Raw genomic sequence first — 22,834 nt, 5'->3', positions numbered from 1 at the left:
TTGTTTTACTGTGCTGCTGCTTTTGAACTTTATCCTTCCTTTTGTCTCCCTCTGCTGGAATATTTTTACCTTGTCTCGTATTTTAGTTTGGCTGATGTACAATATTTCTGAATACCAGCTGTTTTGTTTTACCTGCCCTATAAGAGAGCTGAATGCTTTAAGACCAACTGGAAAACTACTCAGAACATATAAGATTATGCAACTGATGAATATTCTGATAACCGAAACAGCTAGCAGTATTTTTCTAGTAAAGAACATGGGTGGGATATTGTATTTGCATATAGCATGTATAGAACACAGCTTTACTGTCCTGTTTTTAGGATTATTTTCTGTGGAAATTTTGTGGGAGAATAATTGGTAATTTTGCTCAATATGAAGCAATAACTAAATTAAAAAAAACCCTGGATTATAATGTTTTCTTAATGTAGAGAAAGAGTAGAGTAGTGGAAGGGTTATTAATTTTAATTGAGATAGATTATATGATTTGTTTTGTCCCCCAATTGTTGGCCAGACACCAGATCAGACATAGACAATTAGACAAGTGCCGTACCGCATCTGGTGGCTTATCCTAAAGCCAAGTCTTAAACGAAGATCCTTGTGGTCTGAAGGAAGCAGCTCTATTTATCTGAGCCAAAAGAAATCTTTGGACAATTGATTCAGTTTGAGCTGAACTAAGTTTGCTTCAGATGGAAGTTGCCTCTTCATCTCTTGTGGGATGTAACTGATATATGACAATGACTTTATATTGTCAAAATGATTTCACTGGAGCTCTCTGAAGAAAATGTTATGGAGTTGATCATGCCTGGCAAAGGCATATCAGTTTGAATTGTATGGCACTTAAGAAAAGGGAATTTGTAAACAATAATAGGATTATTGATTAATAGGATTATTTCCCAGATATGGGGAAAAAACAAAAACAAACCACTGAGTTCATTTGGAAGGGAAGGATAGAATCTTTCAACAGAGAAGGTATCAGTTAAATTGGTACACTATATACTATACTAAATGTTAAGGCTATGACATTAACTCAGAAAGCCCTTCCTTTTGTGGATTAATATCTTGTCATCCATAATTTCACTCTGTGTGTGTGTATATATATATATGTGTGTGTGTGTGTATGTGTATATATATATATATATATATATATATAATATACACATTTTTTAAAAAAAAGTAAGACTCTCATCTAACTATTTTTTATCTCATAGGTACTGCAAAATCTTAGTAATGTTTATATTTTTCTTAAAATCAAATGCAAGGTAGCAGAAGTAATCTTTGACCATTCAAAAAAGATTTATTGCCTAACCATTTGTACATGCTCTGAATGCTCTTCACCACTAGTTTTAAGGTCTCTGCCATTTGCAGGTTTTTTTTTTTACACACACGGCTTTATGAATCACAGTGGGGTAACAGCACAGGCTTTCAGCAGCTAGTTATAAATGAATTATCAATTATCTTAATCAGCAACTCAACCTAGCAACTAGTAATAGATTGATTTATTATAGGATTTGTAGCACAGCGAGGTCCTGAGCACAGATCTGAAAGAGAAGGCTCTGGCCTTAGGGGGCCAGCTCAGAGAGGGTATTTGTGTATGGAGCAGCGTGGAAGCAGGTGCTAACGTTTGTGTGAGTAGCTGAAAATGGTGCAGAGCAGGGGAGATGGGATAAGAGCCAAGAATGGCAGGTTTCAGAGAAGCAGCCCTGTTAGTCTGTATTCACAAAAAGAAAACGAGTACTTGTGGCACCTTAGAGACTAACCAATTTATTTGAGCATAAGCTTTCATGAGCTACAGCTCACTTCATCAGATGCATTCAGTGGAAAATACAGTGGGGAGATTTATATACACAGAGAACATGAAACAATGGGTGTTACCATACACACTGTAACCAGAGTGATCAGGTAAGGTGAGCTATTACCAGCAGGAGAGTGGGGTGGAGAAAACCTTTTGCAGTGATAATCAAGGTGGGCCATTTCCAGCAGTTGACAAGAATGCCTGAGGAACAGTGGGGGGTAAGGGAGGGATAAACATGGGGAAATAGTTTTACTTTGTGTAATGACCCATCCACTCCCAGTCTCTAGTCCAGCCTAAATTAATTGTATCCAGTTTGCAAATTAATTCCAATTCAGCAGTCTCTCGTTGGAGTCTGTTTTTGAAGTTTTGTTGTTGAAGTATTGCCACTTTTAGGTCTGTAATCAAGTGACCTGAGAGACTGAAGTGTTCTCCAACTGGTTTTTGAATGTTATAATTCTTGATGTCTGATTTGCGTCCACAAAAGACCCCCCCCCCTTCCTTAGACGTTCTTGTCAACTGCTGGAAACGGCCCACCTTGATTATCACTACAAAAGGGTCCCCCCCAAACTGGTAATAGCTCACCTTAAGTGATCACTCTGGTTACAGAGCTGTAGCTCACGAAAGCTTATGCTTAAATAAATGTGTTAGGCTCTAAGGTGCCACAAGTCCTCCTCTTCTTTTTAAGACTGGCAGGGACACTTTCAGGTGGGGCGCTTTCTCCCAGCTTCCAAACGGCTCGTTAAAAAGAAATGTGAGAACAAATATTCAAAGGAAATTCTTAGCAGTTGCTTGAGGGTACTCTGCCTCTCTTGCTCCTAAACCTTGCACGGTGCGAAGGAGGGTTTCACCTGCTTTCCCACGGAAGGCCAGTTGCTTCAGCGCGCAAGGTCATTTTGTCACAAAGCCCTTGGGAAGAGCAGGACATTCGGGCAGGGGGATTCCCTGGGGGCAGACTTTGGCGCGCTGGGGAGCTTCCCTCACTGGGGCCGGCAGCGATCTCCCCGCTCCCCGGAGCATGAGCGCCGAGGCCGCAGCAGGGAAGACCGTTCCCCAGACAACTGCTAGGGCCCGCCCCGGCCGTGCTGCGTATGACGCGACCAGGGCTGCAGCCAATCGCGGGCGGCGCGGCGCATTCGAACAGGGCGCTGGAGGGCGGCGGCCGCTGGTGCGCTTGCCTGGGGGCAGGTAAGTGAGGCAGCTGCGCGGAGGCCGGGGGCGGGCTAGTCTCCTAGTGGAGGAGCCCTTCTCTCATTCCCCCCGCGCATTAGTCCCCGGAGATGGGGTTTGGTACCCCAGGAGCTGTCCGCTCTCCCTCCCCAAGCCGGGGCCCTTCCCTAGTGGTGCGGGGGCTACGAGGGGGCTAGTGGAATAGACTCTTCCCCCTGTTGATTAGGGGAAGTACGGTCATTCATGCCTGCTTTGAATGTCTCGGGGCCTTGCTAACGGCCCCTTGACGCACCGGGCCAGGTGCAGGGCAACGGCCTTGAGGTCCTAGTGGGGCCCTGTTTTGCCGAGCCCAGGGAGCCCGCGCTTAGTGTACAGACTACCCCGTTAGCCACCTGCAGCCGCAGCGTCTACAAGTGGCTGGAGTCAGCCCTGAGCTGCTGCCTGAGGGCCTGCCCTTCCAGGGAGCTCTGCCTTCTAAAAGAGGGCCCCAAACGGACCCACCTCAGATCTCGCCGTGCCTCGCAATGCAGTTGGATAATGGGTTACCTTCTCCGGAAAAACAGGAATGCATGAAAGTTGCTGTTCCGTGGGCGAGAGGCTGTTGACTCCATTGAGACAGCTGTGAAGGGAGAAAGGAATGGTTGCCTGGCCTTCCCAAGCCAAGCACTCTCAGCCAACAGAGTATTGCATCTGTTGCCAGTATTGGGATCTTTATTTTGTTAAAATTACATTTGGGGAAATATGGTAGTCTTGACATGTTATGGCCAAACGTATCTTTACAAAATGAGTACTAGTACTGGGGATAGTTCATAGGCTTGCACTACTGCATTTGTGCAGGGTTGGGGATGGAGTTGAATTTGGGGCATAAAAGTGAAAGTTTGTGAGTATACAAAAATTGTAACACGTTATCGTACAGGCTTTTTCTGAAGAGAATAGATTTGGTGGATATAGTTATAGCTCATTGATCTGTTTAAGCTTTAACCTAATTTTGAACACTTGAATTTTATATCTAAACAAATAGCTCAGTTACAAATGTATATTTTCTTTATTACTTATTTGTCAAAAATTCAGAAAATGAAAGCAGCAATAAACTGAGAGATTAATCTTGCTGCAGAAGTAATATTCCTTAAGTAGTTACAAATTATATTGGAACAAGAAAGATCATGTATCTTCAATCTTAAGCATTTTTAAAGCCAAATCAAAATGAAATAAGGATAATTTAGAGACCATAGTAGTAAATGATCCAAAAGCATATAACATAAATCATTGCTCAAAGGGGACACTCTCAAATCTCTTTGTTGTGCAAACTCCAAATACTATAGAAGTAGTTTCTCACATCAAGCTGATGGCTGGCTAATAGGTTTTGTTTTGGTATTTTACTCTCTTTGCAGCATCTGAGCTATGTAAACTTTGTCCTGTAATGAAAAGTGCGGAACTGGAGAGAGCAATTAACTATAGGAAGAAAATTAAGGTTTTTCTCACTATCAAATTCAAAAACAAAAACCATAGTTAAAAAGGGATGGATTTTAAACTTTTAGTCTTAACTAACCCTGCTGTCATGTCAACCTTCCTCACTCTCTGTATACAGCCCATCCCCCCTCAAAGATATATTAGCAATATATTTAGATAGAATACAAAATACATGTTGATAAAATACTCTTTGGCCTGTGTTGCTATGTAAAATGTCTGCAATTTTCAAAGGGACCTAAGGGAGTTAGGCATCCAGCTCATATTGACTTTTAATGGCAGTTGGACACCTAAGGTGGTTGTGCCTCTTTGAAATTCCAGGTGATACATCTGGATGATTGAAGGCACTATATAATCAGATCACACCTAAAATGTTGCATAATCAGGAGTGACACACATCTGAATGTGTCTGATCTGTCAAATCTATGTGGTAACTTACATCATGGACCCCAACACTATAGTGCTTGAGTGCCTCCTGAGTCTTTTAAAAAATAGAAAAAACAAAAATTGTCTCCCTTTGCCATCACAGGAGACATAGCTTGATTAATTGAAGGCGATTTTTTCCCCTTCTCTGTTGTGTATGTGTGTGGGACATAGAGAGGGGGAAATAAGCTATATAGATCTGCATTTGATTCTGAACATAGTGTAGTTACTAGTCATTCTTATTTTTTCTGGTTGTGAATTGCCACAAGTACTCCTTTTCTTTCAGTCTAGGTATAGTTCCTCTAAAAGATCTGCTTGCTACATTCACAGGCTTCCTCCTTTTGATTGATACTTAGTGCCAGTGGAATTTAGATGTGGGAAAACATCATGATAGCGGGAGAGGCAGTTTCTTAGGTAGCTAGAGGTCATTCCATGGAGGACTTTGGATATCAGGAGAAGAGCCCTTGAATTAGATTTTCTTCAACTGGGAACTAGTGTAAAGAGTAGAGCAACAGGGTGACATGCCCATGGTGACCAGTGTTACTAAGTTGGAATACTGCATTTTGTACCATCTGGACCTTGTTTAGGATCTGTGTTTAATTTTTAGGATACATCTACACTACTCTAAGAGGTGTGATTGTAGCTCATGTAGTCGTACCCACAATAGCTTTAATCTAGCTAACACGGCTAAGAGCAGCTGTGAAGAAGTGGTGCCATTGGCTTCAGAATGGACTGTCTAAACCTGCCCAGAACCCTGGGTACCTACTTGTGTTCCTAGCCTGTGCTGAAGCCTGCATCACTGCATCTTTCCTACTATTTTTAGTGAACTAGCTAGATGAGTAGCTCTCAACCTTTCCAGATAACTGTACCACTTTCAGGCATCTGATTTGTTACACCTCACTTAAAACCTCCTTGCTTACAAAATCAGACATAAAAATACTAAGTGTCACAGCACATGATTACTGAAAAATTGCTTACTTTCTCCTTTTTACCATATAATTATAAAAAATCAATTGGACTATAAATATTTTACTTACTTTTCAGTGTATAGTATATAGAGCAGAAGAATCAAGTCGTATGAAAGTTTAGTTTGTACTGACTTCGCTAGTGGTTTTTATGTCATCTGTTGTAAAACTAGGCAAATATCTAGATATGTTGATGTATACCCTGGAAGACCTCTGCGTACCCCTGGTTGAGAACCACTGAGCTAGATTAAAGCTGATACAGGTATGCCTACGTGAGCTTCAAATTATACCTCCGATTGTAGTGTAGACATTCTCTTAGACGTGAATTGCAAAAATCACAATTTGTCACAAATGTGTGACTCACTCTAGCCAAACCTGCATCCAATAGGGCAGGGGTTCTCAAACTGGGGGTTGGGACCCCTCAGGAGGTCATAAGGTTATTATGTGGGGGGTCGCGAGCTGTCAGCCTCCACCCCAAACCCTGCTTTGCCTTGAGCATTTATAATGGTGTTAAATATATAAAAAAGTGGTTTTAATTCATAAGGGGGGGTTGCACTCAGAGGCTTGCTATGTGAAAGGGGTCACCAGTATAAAAGTTTGCACCTCACCCTATTGCAATGATTCTCAATGTTGTGGCCAGTAGCATTTTAATTAAATGTGTATTTTGTGTGTGAGGTAGAAGGGGGGGATATCATTTACTTTAAACATTAGACTGAATATATATTACCCAACAAAGGACTTGAATACATTGTAGTAAAAATAACTTGCATTCTTCAGGATAAAAATAAATGTTTGCTTTACTTTTACAGATTCCATGTAAAAGCTGGATGGTGGCTCACTTGATTGTAGAGAAGATAAAATTAAAAATCAAGTTACTCTCAGGAAATGCTTGGGTGTATATTTTAAATCCTAAAATTAAAACGTGCTTGAAGCCAAAATGCCCATATACACAGTTCCTACTAGAAACCACACAGATGTGCTTGGTGTTTCTTCTTTCCAAAAAAATCCTCCACAAAATACCTTTCCTAAAAGCAACAGGTTTGGACAGCAGCTTAAATCACAGGGACCAGAAAACGAAAAAGATAATTCTCTCTCTCTCTCTCTGACTAAGACCAAAGAAATAAATAGGACCTATGTGATTTCTGCCTGTAAAAATGCAGGTGATACTTCAGTTACATTTAAACCTGAAGGTAGGTTAACTCTCCAGAGAAGAACTGGAGCGAGCAAAATATCCACTTCTATTGATAAACAGTTGGAGGAGAACACAGCACAAGACGTTGAAAATACCCAAACAGATGGAAGACTTACCCTGCAGCGACGTATGGGGACTGGATCAATAGAGAAACATAAAACCAATAAGAACAGTGAACCTGGGATAGAAAATAGTGATTCTGTTGTTGCACAGACAAACAACAAAAATGTATTTCCACCAGGCATTAGTACTAACAACACCCATTACATTAAATCTAGTACTCAGTTAGTTGAAGGTCAGATGAATGGAAAGAGATGCTCTGATCTGAAAAATAAAGATTCCCTTGCTAATCTTAATGGTTCAAGTGGAAATGAGAATAGTAAATGTTTGAAATATAGGACAACTATTGCTGATGCCAAAATTCAAAATGATGTTCCTAGATCAGCACATTTAATAGCAACAAAACTTGTTAACAGGACCCCAGGGGTAAAGGTGAATGAAAAAGATAATTTTAATGAACTGACTGGAAAGGAAAGGATACGAAATTCAGTTGCTAAATATGGCAGTTTGGAAAGACAAAGAGCACCTAGGAACGGTGGTACAACAGAAGGAATAAAGGCTACGCCAACGCGTGGCACTCTTCAGGATGCCAAAAGTCCAGCTTCGTCTACTCTTAAGAACAGGACTCCTTGTCTTCAAGTTACACAGAAAAAGAACACCAATGCATCCAACTCTTTGTCCATAAGTAGAAGTGCCAGGGCAGAAGAGAGTCAAATATTTATGCAACCTGCTGCACTTAAAATAGAAACTGTAGCTCAGAACACTTGCACAGACGAAAATCCTCTCAAAGTAGAAAACAGTAAAGTGACTGTGGCTGTGCGAGTAAGGCCCTTCAGTGACAGGTTAGTAATCAACTGTTTTCAGAGATTGATTTGGACAGTTTAAAATAGTTTCTACAGTACATGTTCAAAAGAATCGTTATTATCTTGGTAGAAGCAATGTAATATAATTTTTAATTTGTTAGTTATGTTTAACTGCTAATGTTTCCTGAATCATTTCAGTTGATCTACTAGGCGAACAGTTACAGTGCATAGTTAGAAAGGATGTAGCAAGTATTTTATTTAACCATATTAAAAATCTTCAGCTTTATTTTAAAGTCAACCTTTCATTTTAGCGTAGGTCTATTTTATACACTGAGCTGAATTAAATGTGTGGTATCATAAACAACCTTTTTATACATATCAGGTAGGCAGCATGGTCCTTCTATTAAAGATGTTCATTCGCTTGACACATAATGTATGTGAAAAGATCTGATTTCTTTCTAAATAAAGAAAAAAAATTTAAAAAGCACATTAATGTAGTTCAGGCTAGGATGGGCAACCACTGGTAGAAAATGTTATAGGTCACTGCTCCATGTAAAAGACTTGTTTATTTTTTTTTCTGCAAAATTAAACAGTTCTTTATTAGATGATAATGTTCTACATAAAGGTAAAACACCTTGGCTCTTTAGAAAATAATTGATCACAAAATAGATTGAGCTGACCACCATAACATACTTTGTTTTTAATGTTACATTTATCTGTAAAGTTTGTTTTTGTGTCTTATTCAGAGAGAGAAAAGAAAAAGCATCCCAAGTGGTCTCAATGAGTGGCCAGGAGACAGTCGTGCGACATCCAGAAACAAAACAAGTGTACAACTTCATTTATGACTTTTCATTCTGGTCTTTTGACCACTGTCATCCTAACTTTGCCAGCCAGAAGACGATATATAAGGCATTGGCAGTACCGCTCCTAGAAAGAGCCTTTGAGGGATACAACACCTGTCTTTTTGCTTATGGACAGACTGGTTCTGGAAAATCATATACGTAAGTTTCATTGCAAATGTTAGAATTTGGAAATGTTTCTGTTGGAGCTGAATTTATAAATCACCTGGGTTTGCTAAAAGAGGCCTAATTTAAATAGGCTTGTAAATGATTGAGTTGTTAAGCTTTTGAAAATCTGCTATTTAACACTTTTAATAGAAATTAAGATAATCAGAGCTGGACAAATACTATTAATTGAATACATTATTATGCTGCTATTTCAAGGACTATGTTACTTCCATTGTTTGATCTAATGAATTCAAGTCTGAGGCACTGACTTCAGCTAAAGCAGAATTAATATTGTTTGGCTGGGCAATATTGAGAAAACCATACTGGAAAAAAATGTTATCTTAAAAGCAGTAACAAACGTTTGCCAGAAGCTGTGAATGAGCGACAGGGGATGGATCACTTGATGATTACCTGTTGTGTTCATTCCCTCTGGGGCACCTGGCACTGGCCACTATCGGAAGACAGGATACTGGGCTAGATGGACCTTTGGTCTGACCCAGTAGGGCCATTCGTATGTTCTGAAATGTATGTCTTCTAAGGATCTTCGATTTGAATTCCAGTGTTGTATGTGTAATAAAATCAAACATGTATCAATGTGCCTAGAGGATATTAATAGCACTTGGCAGGCAGCTTTATCAAACCCACAGAGGCTTTTGTCCAGAAATGCCTCGAACCCCAAAAGATTCTTCTTTACATAGTAAAGTAATGTGGGATTATCAGAAGAGGTCAGCACTGGCTTAACTTGGCTCCCAGTGAACTTTAAAAGTTAACGGGAACTTTTAGGTTAAGGTTAAGGCTGAGTGCTTCTGAAAATCCCACCCTTTTTGTTTATTGTAGTTTAACAATTTTTTTTTAAATGGACATCATAGCGAGCGTGCTGCTTACTAAAGAAGCCCTATAAGCAGAAATAGTTACGTCTATAGTTTCTCAGGAATGAAAGGAAGGAATGTTGTAAGGTGATCCTGATCTTCTTTTTAAAAAACAAACACTCCCTCACCCCCCAATATTTAATCTAAAGGAAGTCAATGGGAATTTTATTTTAAAGAGACCTTTTCAACTTGAAATCTAGTAAAAAAATTTTAAAAAGTTTCACATATGTGTCTCCCACTGACTTCCTCAGCCCATTTTTGTGGTTTTACAGTCAAATGTTAGGCTGTCTTCACTAGAAATGCTGCAACAGCGCCACAATAGTACTTCAGTGTAGACACTTGCTACAGCGACGGGAGGGGTTCTCCTGTCACTGCAGTTAATCGACCTCCCAGAGAGATGATAGCTTGGTGAACAGAAGAATTCTTCTGTTGACCTAGCGCTGTCTATAATGGGGGTTAGGTCAGCTTAACTTTTAGTATAGTCTTAGTGTATGCAAAGTTTTGGCAACATAGTTATATTGGCTAGGGGCTGTTTTTTGTTTTTCGATACTTTTAGACCAGCAAAACCCCCGACATAGATGCAACTCGGTGTAGATGCAAAAAAACTACAACTGTTGGCGCATGCTGCACCTACAGTAGAGGTTCTGCTGAGATAGCTGTGCCAGTATAGCTAGATCAGCAAAGCATTTGTAGTGTAGACAAGCCTCAAGTTTGCCTAACTTTTTTTCTTTTTTTGTAAAGTATTTTTACTGTCTTTAACAACCAAATCTTCTCCAAACACCCACGCATCAATCAAGAGAAATGGGCTACAAGGGAAGAGTAAAAATGACTACATGCAAAATACTGCCAAATGCACAAAGTAAACAAATGGGGGAGAAAGATTATTTTTCCGCTAAACTTTTCCTGTTATAATTATCTGGAGCTGTTATTTGCAAAAGTTGTAACTGAAAATATTTAGACAGAAGTGTGTTGTTTTTTTTTTTAATTTTTGTCATTCTTTTGAAAACCCAATTTTGACTTGCAGTATTTAGTAAAGGTGGACTAAAACAGACACATTCAGTACTTTCTATAGTATAAAATTGTCATATTTCTAGCATCCTTCTTAAAAGCTTAAAAATGACTTTTTCTCTCTGGCAAACATTGATTTGTACCTCTCTGTACTAGGCTTCACAGTTCTCAGATGTTGGCACAACACTTGTGCGGGACTTCGATTAATTTATGATTCCTCTATTGCATAGCTCTTCAGTAGAAGTACACAAGATGCTGTACTTCCTACTTGAACAATAGCTATTCTATGTGATTTTTTTTTTTAAACAAGTTTTTCAGTAGCTATGTAGGGGAGGAGAATGAAGAGGACAGTACTCATTTTCATGTTAAACGAGGTCACATTTTACAGTGTTTTAATGTTTGACATAAACTAGTACTGTGCTGGGATTGTAGTTTCAGAACAGATTTCTTTATACTACTGCAGATATGAATGTAAACATTTACTAGCTGAGTTAATGTCTATTTTTTTCAAATTGAAACTGAAATTAAATTGAACTAAAGATGCAAAACTCAAATCAAGAAGGGTATGAACTGGAGATAATGAGGTGATTAGTATCGGAACAACTATGCCAGATTTATTTTTGAACAAACTTGTGATTTTCAAGTGAATTGGCCTCTATGCATTGATTTTTATAAATGTTGGTATACTTTGAAATGTGTTAAGTATGACTTTTTCATAAAATTAGTAGTAATGAGTTCAAGAAGTTGGACTGGTAGACAGGACTTGAAAGGGAGGCCCATAAACTTCAATTTGGAATCTGAGGATAAATTGGTTTGTATACACCAGGTCAGGTATCGATAACTTTTTTTCAGGAAAAAAAAGTCTTTGATTTGTTTCTATAATTAAGTATTTGTATAATTTAGAAATGCATCTGGGATTTGAACTGTAATATGGTCTTAACTACAACATAATTAATATTTACATTAGGCAGATAAATGTAAACATCATCTTCTAAAAAACTACTTGTGTGTGTGTGTGTGTGTGTACATTCTTTTGTAATTACAGGATGATGGGATTTGGTGAAGAACTAGGAATAATTCCAAGATTTTGTGAAGATCTTTTTACTCAAATAGCACAAATGGACACACAACAGGTATTGTGTCAGAAAGCTTATTTCTATTGTGGATGTATTGTATTAGAGTATATTGTTATCAAGGATTTTGATATTTATTCCTGTCATTCTACTCTTTAGTGCTATTTTACTTTCTCCTAGTTTCTGTACTCTGCTGCTGCTTTAAATTTTATTTTTGCTAAAACTGACAAGTAACGTTCTCTAGACAATCCAAATAATATATTGTGCTATAGTCCCATATCAGGGATAATGCAAAAAGAAATTTGTACATACTATTGGTACCGTACCAAAAGGCTAGGTATTTTTTTATATATACTTTTTGTATGTAAAAGATAAAAATTTACAGAAAAAGGGGTAAATAAAAATCCTAGCACATCTGGTGTTGATGTATAAAAATGAAACTCAGTAATAACTGTTAACGATATAGCCTAATGGTAGCTATTTTTACTGTATTTAAAAACAAACATCCCTCCTCTCAACTTTTCTGATTCTGAAATTTTGAGAGATTTAAGAGATCCGCAGTGTAAATGGCAGAGGTTATTCTGGGTTTCCCTCTCCCTAGTCTTTGCAATGTCTTACTATTGGATAAGTCCGCACTGTATAGCGGCCTTCTTGTTTACTCAGAGCATAGCTTATTTAATGTCAAGACCTCAGTTTTCTTGCTATGGTATATGCCAAGACAAATATGCAATCCTTTCCTAACTTAATGAATGTAAGCCCTTCTTCATTAATATTATTACTTTTGGGATAAACACAGGTGAGCATAATATGAAAAAAGGAAACCATGAAAAAGAACCAAAGTTTGAACAATTAGATGAACTGTCTCTGGTTATATTAAAGTTATTGTGAAGTCATCTTTTAGTTCACGTAAAGCTCCGTGATTACTTAAGAACAATCTTTTAGGCCTGATCTACACACACTTTTTGTATCAGTGTATGTGACTCTTTTACAAAAATAGTTATACTGACACAACCCCTAGAGTGGCTGTAGTTATCAGTGTAAAGGTTTCAGAGTGATAGCCATGTTAGTCTGTAACAGCAAAAAAAAACTAGGAGTACTTCTGGCACCTTAGAGACTAACAAATTTATTTGGTTTGCCCTCTAAGGTGCCAGAAGTAGTCCTAGTTATTTTTTTTAATCAGTGTAAAGGTGTCTCATACTGGAGTATAGCTTATTCCCCTTCCCATATGGGAATAGCTGTACCATTATAAGCACCTTTATACTGATACAATTGCATGCTCACTAATGGGGTTGTACCATTTTAGCTATTTGTATAATCATAGTGCCTAAGGGCCCTAGTTATCGACCACTGTGCTAGGGCCTGTGCAAATGCAAAACATAAAGACAGAGAGCTTGCAACCTAAATATAAGACATCCGATGGATAAAGACATACTAGCAGAGGAGTACAAGGAAACAGTGAGACAATACTAGCCAAATGATAGGCAGTGGTCTTGGTACACCAGCATCTTAACTCTTGTCAAGATTTTAGTAGGTATCAAGACAAAAGAACATTTAAAAGAGGAATTTCAAGGAGGATAATTAGATAGCTTTGTGGATGGGGATGGGTTGGCTGTGAAGGGCCTTCAAAGTGAAAAGAAGTAGCTTATGTTTGATGTGATAGAGAAGAGGGGAAGACAGTGGAGGGGTGTAAAAAGAGAGGTGACAGCTTCAAAGTGCTGAACTAGGAAAGTGTTCTTTGCAGCAGAATTCTAAATGGATATCAGTGTGGCAAGATTGCATTTGTCATATCCAGAGAAAAGGATGTTGTACTAATTGAGATGCGAGATGACAGCCTGGATGAATGTTTTAGCTTTGTGGATGGATGAGAAGCTATACCTTAGATGTTATGCAGGAAGAATTGGCAAGATTGAGAGACAGCCTGGTTGTGAAGACCTGAGAGAGGTCCAAGTCGAAGATGACACCTGGAGCATGGGCCTGATCGATAGGACAGGCAGGCTGATGGTGGTGTCTACAGTGATTGCAAAAGAAAATCATGTGTGGTGGGAGATTAAGAGCTCTTTTAGCCATGTTGAACTTGATATGACAGCTGGATATCCATGAGGAGATATCAGAGACAGGCTAAGATTTTAGTTTGGACAGAAGGAGACAGGCCTGTGGTTGAGAGACCTGAGGGTCATCAGCACAAAGGTGCTGGTAGAACTTGTATTTACAGATGAGATTATACAAAGATAAGGTGTAGAAGGAGCAAAGGGGACCAAGGACAGAGCCCCGTGGGAACACGGAGGGGGGGATGAGGGGCATACTTTAAAGAACACACAGAAGGAGCAAATAGAGAGGTAGGAGAATAACAGGGAGACTAAAGTTTCATAGAAGCCAAGGCAGGACAAGACTGCAAGAAGAGCCTGGCTGACTATTTCAAAGTCAGCTGACAGGTCAAGGAGAATGAGGATGGTGTACTGGTTCTGAGATTTGGCTAAGAAGAGGTAACTGGAGACTTTGGCGAGAGCAAGGTCAGCGGAGTTTTGAGGGCAGAAGCTGGATTGAAGGTGGTATAAGATGGAATTGGAGAAGAGGAACTCCAGGTAGTGATTGTAGACAGTGTGTTCAATGAATTTACAGATGAAAGGAATGGTAGTTGGAAAGACAAGTGGGATTAAAGGTGGTGGGGTTTTTTGTTTTTTTTTAAGATGGGAAAGACTAAAGCATGCTTGTATTGTATAACTTTTGTGTTTAGGCAAGCACTTACTTTTAGTTGATCTACTGAATCCACAGTTGGAAGAGCATTCCATAAAGTCTCTAGGCCCTCAAGCATGGATTCGTTATCCAAAGGAAAAGTAGCAAAAAGTAGAGTCCAAGAGCGCAGATAGAAACTTGGAGGACAAAGATAAAATGCAAGCTTTGTCCCAAAGTTTCTCTCAATACTCAGGTACATCATATATGTTTGGTACAGTAACTTGCATGGTCAAATGGAGACAGCCTTTCAGTTGTTTGAACTTCAGCACCTCAAATCTGTTTTATCATACAGTTTATATGAGTGATATCCTTCAGTATAATAACCTTCTCGATTTCTCAGGACAACAAATGGCTGTTTGTTGTTTTGTTTTTGTTCCTCTATGATACCTTGTTTGCTTCTTTCAGGAAAGGATCAATTATAATTTAGTGGGAAGTTTTTTCAATACTCCATATTGGAGCCTATGTTATAAACCTAGAAGGCAACATTGTTAGATCTGTTGCATTGGTGCTGCCTAGAGTAATGTATCGGGGTGGCCATGTTAGTCTGCATCCACAAAAACAACAAGGAGTCCGGTGGCACCTTAAAGGCTAACAGATTTATTTGGGCATAAGCTTTTGTGGGTAAAAAACCCACTTCTTCAGACGCATGGATTGAAAATTACAGATGCAGGCATTATTATACATTTGTAAGGTAACTCCCTTCTCTTCATGTGTAATAATGCCTGCATCTGTAATTTTCACTCCATGCATCTGAAGAAGTGGGTTTTTACCCATGAAAGCTTATGCCCAAATAAATCTTAGTCTTTAAGGTGCCACCAGATCCTTCGTTGTTTTTCTAGAGTAATGTAGGTCATGCCGGCTGAAGAAAGCAGTTGCATATGCTGGAGTTTGTGGAAGAGCAGGACAGTCCCATTATTCCAAGTTAGCATGTTGGAAATGATGCTAAAGCTAAATTGTTTAGTGAGTCAAAAACCATTTCAAGGAGAAAAATTGTGGTGCTCATGTGGACAGGAACATTTATCAGATGGAGAGATCAACAAGCAAGAAATGAGCCAAACTGAAGCATCTGCAATTAGTTGGAAACACGTACTACAGCTTCTATAATTTTGCTTTGGAATCTTTGTAAGGAAGTCTAGCAGAAGGGTCACCAGGGTTGTTGAGCAGGTTAAGATGCGTTCAGACAATGGCTAATCTGTATGTGGTGGTGATGGCAACTTGGTATGTATACACCGTGTATACCTATGCTTTCTAGAGAGAAGGCTGGTTTGGGGTTTTGTTGAGTGATTCTTATCACAAGAAGTTCCTCCAGAGATGTGTTTTTCTTTTTTTTTATGGTTACTGGGATTCAGGCTTTGCTAAGATTGAATTCCTAATAATTTGGTAGAGAGCGCTGTTTTTTGGTATTGTACCTCTTTTTTACCTAGACCAGAGAGCCTGAGAGAGGACTGAGACAGCTAAATCTTACTTTGCTACAAATACAAGATACTGTCCTTGGTAAGAATGGTATGGATGCTCCCTAGAAAGAATGTTTTGAATCTTTTTCTTCAATTTATAAATCTGATTTTTGAAAGTTTATTGAAGGAGATATTAAATGTAAAACAGAGGGACATCTGGCTTATTTCACATCTTATTTGATGCTATTGTCCACATATGTAAAGATAAATTAGAGATCAAGAACATGTAATTGCTTTCTTATAGGACAGAAAAGGCTGCATACAAGTGTTTGGTGACTAAATTTTGCTGATTATAAAATAGTGAAGGTAATTTTGAATGAAGTTTATACAGGAAGGTTTCTTTGTTTAACTTGCTTAAATTTCTTTATCTATTGCCAAAGTATTATTCAGCACATCAGCATACATAAATATATTGGTATTCACAGCTACAAAGCTTATAAATCATTTTGCTTTACTGTGGGGCACAGAAGTTATAAAAGTTTTGTGAGGCATTGAGGAATCTAAGTAGTATACGGCTGAATTTAGCAATAAAGAGTATCAAATTATAGTTTCTAATGGATGCCAATAGAGTGGATATAAGTGACTGTCTATGCTTATGTGCTGTGAATAAGTGATTCTGTTGCCATAAATCATCTAAGTTCTATTTTTCTCTGTATTGTCAGTGTTTTACTTCAGTCGTCTTTGCTCCTTAAACAATACATTTCAATTTTATAAATACTGTAGGAGCCTGGGAAGTGGTGAGTATTGTCATGGAAAAATCCTCATTCAATAAATTAAGATAATTGTGGATACCAGTTATGACAATGCATGTCCCTTTTCTGAGGCAAGGTAAAAAATCACCTGAGTGTGCCAGCTCCACCAGTCAGAATCTTTATTTCATGTATTGTATTTATCATACTGTGGAAGCTTAGTCCATAAAAGAATATGGGACTCCTGCAGGAGTGAATAAAACTTTTTTTAATGTATTAAAAGCACAATGTTGACATGTCATTTTTTTTAAATTTTTTTTTTAAATCTCAGAAATTTCACAGCTGTGGAAAGCAGTGGATAGAATTGTAATAAGTTTGTATACTTAAGATTTCTTGTCTAGGATCTTGCTGCTGTTGGAAGATGACTTCAAAATCAAAGCTTGCACCAGTGGTATAGAATACCTGCAGCTTCCATTAAATTTGTTGGCTGGAAATGACAAAAGAAGTCTGGCAGAATATCTGACTCATATTTATTTTTTTTTAAATTAGATTTTGTACCATTTTGAAATGAGCTATTTTGAAGTCTACAATGAGAAAATTCATGATTTGCTCATCTTTAAAGCTGAAAATGGACAGAAGAAACAACCTGTAAGTTACTACTCATAATATATACACTTAATATATCTGTCAATATACAAGATGTAGTGGCAACTGTCTTCTAACTGGAAGGATATGGTAAGCTTCCTGTCAGGCAAGCTTGGAAGTTGTTGTATAGGTAGATTATGTAGCAGTGTTGTTGTGTGATGAGCAAGCAAGAAGAAAGGAATGAGCACATCTCCTAATATTTTACCTTTGTTATAAATGCTCCTACTAAATAAGAGTTACAGAGAAGATGGTACACACATTGGACTGCTATGAAGCATCTTTAGCTATGTACTCAGTGCCTAGAATTTATACTGGTACGAATTTTAAAAATACATTGTTATGCCAGTTTCAATAAAATATTGTCAAATTATAAGGTAGTTTTTAGATTTAAGGTTGTTAAATATTAACTGAGTAATATTTTGCAGACTAAATTTTATTTTTCTCCACTACTGCATGACCAAAAAGTTTTCAGCGATAAAATGAAGAAACATACACTGATTTTGGGAGTCTCTGTTCACCCAAATGCTTTTACTAATCTGTCCACCTTTCTGCTACTGATATTGATGATGCCACTGCATAGAAGAAGTTAAAAACAGAGCCAGGGTTATTTCTAATTAAAGTAACATTGTGAGAAAGCTGGAATCTGCAGATAGGGCTTTAATTTAATTTTGCCCATTAGCCTTCCTCCAAGTGGAGGAATTTACTTTTTTGAGGATTGCTCTCTGAATGTCGTCTTTGTAGGGAGGGTTGCCATCCCTCTAGGATTAATACCTGGAGACTCTAGGATTAATCATTAATTAAAGATTGTCATGTGATGAAACCTCCAGGAGTACGTCCAATCAAAATTGGCAACCCTACTTCATACCAAATTAGTTGAAGCTGATAGCATCTGAAAGAGAGACAATTAATCCCTTCCCCAAAATTGTGATTTGATACATTGATTTTTCTATCTATCATTTCCCTAACTCCAATTCTAGGATTTTGGGGGTTTTTCTCTTTTTTTGGTCCTCTTCTACATTTACATTTTGGGGTTTCTCATGTATACTTCCCCCTGCCCCCCTGCTTTGGAGGAGCAGAGCAAAGGTCTCTGCTTGACACAGACTTCAGCCCTAAAGCCTTGTTTTAAGTAGGATTTAAAGGTGTGACGTTAGATCGAGTAGCTAATTAATTCCTTTTGAAACTCTATGGAGGCAAGGCAAGTTGCTAAATTACTATTTATCTTTAAATTATTAATTAAATTAATATTAATAAATATAAAATTAAATTATATTTAAACTATCTTTAAATTGTGTTAAAGAACAACTTGTCCTAGAAGGCATTGGTTAGATTGGTTTAGCTAATATGATCTAATAACACACCTTTAAATCCTAGCGTATATAAACCCTAAGGCTTTGTCTTAACAAAAAAAAAAATGTGTTTTACATTGAGAGAGATCTTGGTGTAAAATCGTAGTGGAGACAAGGTACAGGTAATTTTCACATTGATGTAGCTGGTCAAGATCAATCTTATTTTTCCCCTACCTAGAATTGACTTTGACTAGCTACACTGGCATAAAAACGACAATGCCTTGCTTCCACTAGGATTTTACATCAAGATAGTTACCTTGATGTAAAAACACACCTCTTTGCAGTGAAGATGTAGCACTATGGAGTGAGGCTGGGGAAAGCAGAACGGTGAAAGAAAGTTTAGAAGGAAGCATTGAACAAATTGAGATCAAAGGGGAAAAACAAACATGAAAGAGGACAATTCAGGATCTTGTGCTGCCTGTAAAAGCAGAAGATCATAAACAGATGAGAGAGAGAGAGTAAATTAAATGACAGGAGTGGGGAAAAAACAAAACAAAGAGGAGAGGGAGATTACTAAACCAAGAAATGCTGAAGAGAAGAAGAGCCCCCTACCCCTCCCCCCCAATACACAGCACTTATTAGTGAAATGCATTCATTTATGTGCAGCACTTTTTTATTCTAGTTCTTTGCAGAGTACCCTACGGCTCTATTAAATTGGGAGGGTTAGATAGGATGGTGATTTTGGCAGAATACGTTTGCTGATGGACTTGGGCTAAATTTCTGTTAAGTCTTGGGCAGGTAATTAAGTGTGCAGGTATTTTTAAAACTTCAGTGTAAAAGTAGTAAAGAGAGTTTATAGCAAATCCCAGTTATGAATTTTCCTCAATTTTATTTTGTCCACACATTGTTACATCTTCGGTTCTATCTGGTAAGCAACAGTATATTCCAGTTTGTGACCTATTTTGGCCTGGTTACTTTTGTAATTCAGAACTCATTTTCAGTTATCCTGGTAAAATAAAGGTTTTATTATTCTTGTAATGATGTTACTCTGGAGCATTTATTGAATTGTTTTTGTAAGACCTCCTCCCACCCCCCAAAAAAACCCTTCATACCATGCCATGTAGAAAAATCATTTTTCACTTATATTTTCATTAGGTTTTTTTTTTACTTTTAAGAGATGGTTGCATAATTATGACAAATTCATATATTTGAATCACTTTTTCTTTTACAATTATTCTCAACAGCTCCGTGTTAGAGAACATCCAGTATTGGGGCCATATGTGGAAGACTTGACAGCGTAAGCCTTAACTATTGTAATTCTAGTAAATACATTGGCCTCATATGGCAATATGCTAGTTATTGTTCTTATGCCCTTGTGCAGTACCATTGACTTAATAAAAGCTCTGCAGATGTAAAGGTCAACCCTAACAGGATTGGGCAGGACCCTTTATTCTGCAAAGACTTGCGCACATGCTTAACTTTATGAACTGTAAATAATCTCATGGAGGCCATGGAAACTGCTCACAGTGAGTAAAGTTAAGCACATGTAAATCTTTGCCATATCAAGGCCTAAGATCCTGCCCAGTGTCGCTGGGGTAGACACTTAGGCTTGTATGGTGCTTCGATGAAGTTCAGCTTTAGTGTATGTATTTGTCTATAACTCAGTAAATTTTTTCAAAAATTAAACCATTAATGACTTTTGTAGAAACCAAAATGAACTGGTTTGAACTAGAACTATTTATTTGTTTTCTAGGAACATAGTCAGTTCTTATTCTGATATCCAGGTAAGATGATGATGAAGTTTTTAAATAATAAAAATCAGTCTTCTAATAGCTGTAAGTAAAAATCTTTCTCTTGCCTCATGATTGCTCCTTTCTTCACTCCTGAATGCTTGTTTTCAGTGATGATAAACATGAGCTTACAAAGCCTAGTCCGTTAGCCTATGACATCTTATCTGATCTTGCAGCTGATTACGTGTGGGCAGACCCTTGTGCCCAGATGAAATTACTTGCAGGATCGGGGCCTAAACTTCTCATTTTAATTTCTCATTTAAGTTTAGACAAAAGTAGTAGTGGTTCCATTTTTCCTTGTGGTAACACCAAGGTCTCAAAAAGTTTGCCCCATTTTGACCCCTGTGTTCAGAGGAGGGAAAAAAATGTATCAATAATGCTCAAAACATTGATTAATGTTGGCATCCTACATAATTTACATCCCAAAAGTATTTTGTGGGCTACCAAAATTTTCCTTTTAGTGGCCCACGCTACTGCTAATACCAGCATGTAGATACAGTATATTTGTTCATTTTTGCAGAGCTCTTTAAACTTTTGTTAGCTGTTCACAGAATCCTTTCGCTTAATATCCTGTCTCTTATCTTTATTATCAGAGTTGGCTCGAGCTAGGAAATAAACAGAGAGCAACTGCTGCCACAGGCATGAATGACAAGAGCTCTAGATCTCATTCTGTCTTCTCCCTCGTGATGACACAGACAAAGGTATAGAGTACCTTTTTTTTTTCTTTTTAATTATTGCAATAATGTAGTGGTAGAAAATTCAATTATCGTGTGCTGCCTAGACAAGAATGAAGTAGGAGAGGGTTGTGTTAAATATACGGGGCTGAATAAAGAAGTAGTAGTCCTGCTTTCTAAGTAGCCAGGTCTGGTTTATTTTATATACTCACGGTACTAGTTTTTTTAAAATGCACATTGTAAACATGTCTGAGTCATACTGTAAACTTTTCAGGACACTGCTTTTCTAATGTTTCTGCAATATATATACTTATTGCACTATAGAAATATGTTCATGGTTCAGTTATAGCAAGGGGAGAAAATTCTATAATACACAGTTTTGAATGTTTATGTCCCAGTGATGTCTCCAACATACCTGACCTGGGTCAGAGATAGGATAATGCAAAGTGTTCCAGGGACTGTTAAACGAGAAGCTACTGAAACACACCTGTGCACTCAGGTCAGTGGCACCTATCCCTAGCAGACATGAGTCTGCTCTTCCCCCCTATCAGTTTGTATGTAGGAGACAGACACCCTCCACAAAGAGACGAGGGTGGGGAAGAAGGTGAAGTAGAGCTCTTCCCAAGTCTATGGGCCTCCAATTTTTTCCTCCCACAGATTTTTTTTTTCCTGATTTTCCTCAGTTGCTACCATCACCATGCTTTGCTCTGTCTTCCCTATCAGGGCATGTAGGTCAGTGTCCTTTTCATTCACCAGTGGTTTAGTCTTGCACCAGTGGAAGTCAAAGACAACTTCTAGTGATTTTGATGGGTGCTGGATTGAAGCCCAAGTGAGTAGTAGTCCTGATACGCTCCCGAGCTGAGGTACCAAAATGTACTTCTAGGCTGCCTTTCACTTTTTACGAATTCTTCTTATGCAGGTGTGCTACCGGAAATCCTCAGGTGTTTGTCTCTGATACTATTTACTATCCTCGCCTTACTCCTTTTCTTGTTGCAAGTTATACTATATCTTAAATGACACTCTCATTAAAAAAATAAAATGAGAAAATGTTTAACATATTGTTTAAAAGTGAATAGCATGATAGATCTGACTCTTCACGGGGTTTTTATTTTGGTGATGAGTCATAGAAAAACATTTAATTTTGCAGACTAAGTGCAGTAATCTCTTTTTTCTCTAGACAGAATTTGTGGAAGGAGAAGAGCATGATCATAGGATTACCAGTCGCATAAATCTAATAGATCTAGCAGGCAGTGAACGCTGCTCTCCAACTCAGACCAGTGAAGAGAGGCTGAAGGTAAACTGCATTTACAGTTTTGTGACATATGGTTTGTCCCAAAGAGTACAGTGTTGTGAGGCCATGAAATGAAAATGCTTTAGGTCTGCACTTGTAAGAGAAGACCTATTGGTCTCAATGTTGAATGAATCTTGATGTAACAGTGTCTTTTGCATTGCTGCTCTGGTCTTTTCACAAGACTGGAAAAAAATAATGTATGTAGTGTCTGCTGAATATTCTGTACTATTCATAGTTAAATTTAACTTCTTGCTTTAGTTGCTTAGCAGTTTCGCTGTTTAAAATGTATATGTATGTAAATTATTATTGGTCTGAGTCTCAATCACAGGTTCAGTTCAGTTCACAGGAGAATGCTGCTAGCCTGCTAGCAATTTGCCCATTTTAAAAAAAATCTAAGTAGTAATATTTTATGTTCAGAATGAGGCTGTGCATTTATTTTTATTTCT

The 22,834-nt window shown here is 38.0% G+C and overlaps 1 protein-coding gene across 1 annotated transcript in view; it reads left to right on the top strand.

The window, feature by feature from the left end:
- The first annotated feature begins 2,907 nt into the window (after nucleotides 1-2,907).
- Nucleotides 2,908-22,834, top strand: part of KIF14 (kinesin family member 14) — an 81,033-nt gene continuing 61,106 nt past the window's right edge. The window contains exons 1-9 of the mRNA XM_074961191.1: nucleotides 2,908-2,977; nucleotides 6,624-7,908; nucleotides 8,616-8,870; nucleotides 11,799-11,886; nucleotides 17,252-17,350; nucleotides 19,878-19,930; nucleotides 20,387-20,417; nucleotides 21,017-21,124; nucleotides 22,275-22,391. Of these exons, the coding sequence (XP_074817292.1) occupies nucleotides 6,752-7,908; nucleotides 8,616-8,870; nucleotides 11,799-11,886; nucleotides 17,252-17,350; nucleotides 19,878-19,930; nucleotides 20,387-20,417; nucleotides 21,017-21,124; nucleotides 22,275-22,391 (1,908 nt within the window). The 5' untranslated portion in view covers nucleotides 2,908-2,977; nucleotides 6,624-6,751. The remainder of the gene's footprint in view (nucleotides 2,978-6,623; nucleotides 7,909-8,615; nucleotides 8,871-11,798; nucleotides 11,887-17,251; nucleotides 17,351-19,877; nucleotides 19,931-20,386; nucleotides 20,418-21,016; nucleotides 21,125-22,274; nucleotides 22,392-22,834) is intronic.

This window comes from Natator depressus, chromosome 8, assembly GCF_965152275.1.
Source record: "Natator depressus isolate rNatDep1 chromosome 8, rNatDep2.hap1, whole genome shotgun sequence".
In the NCBI taxonomy this organism is placed as follows: Eukaryota; Metazoa; Chordata; order Testudines; family Cheloniidae; genus Natator; species Natator depressus.
This window is presented reverse-complemented; position numbering and strand designations above follow the sequence as displayed.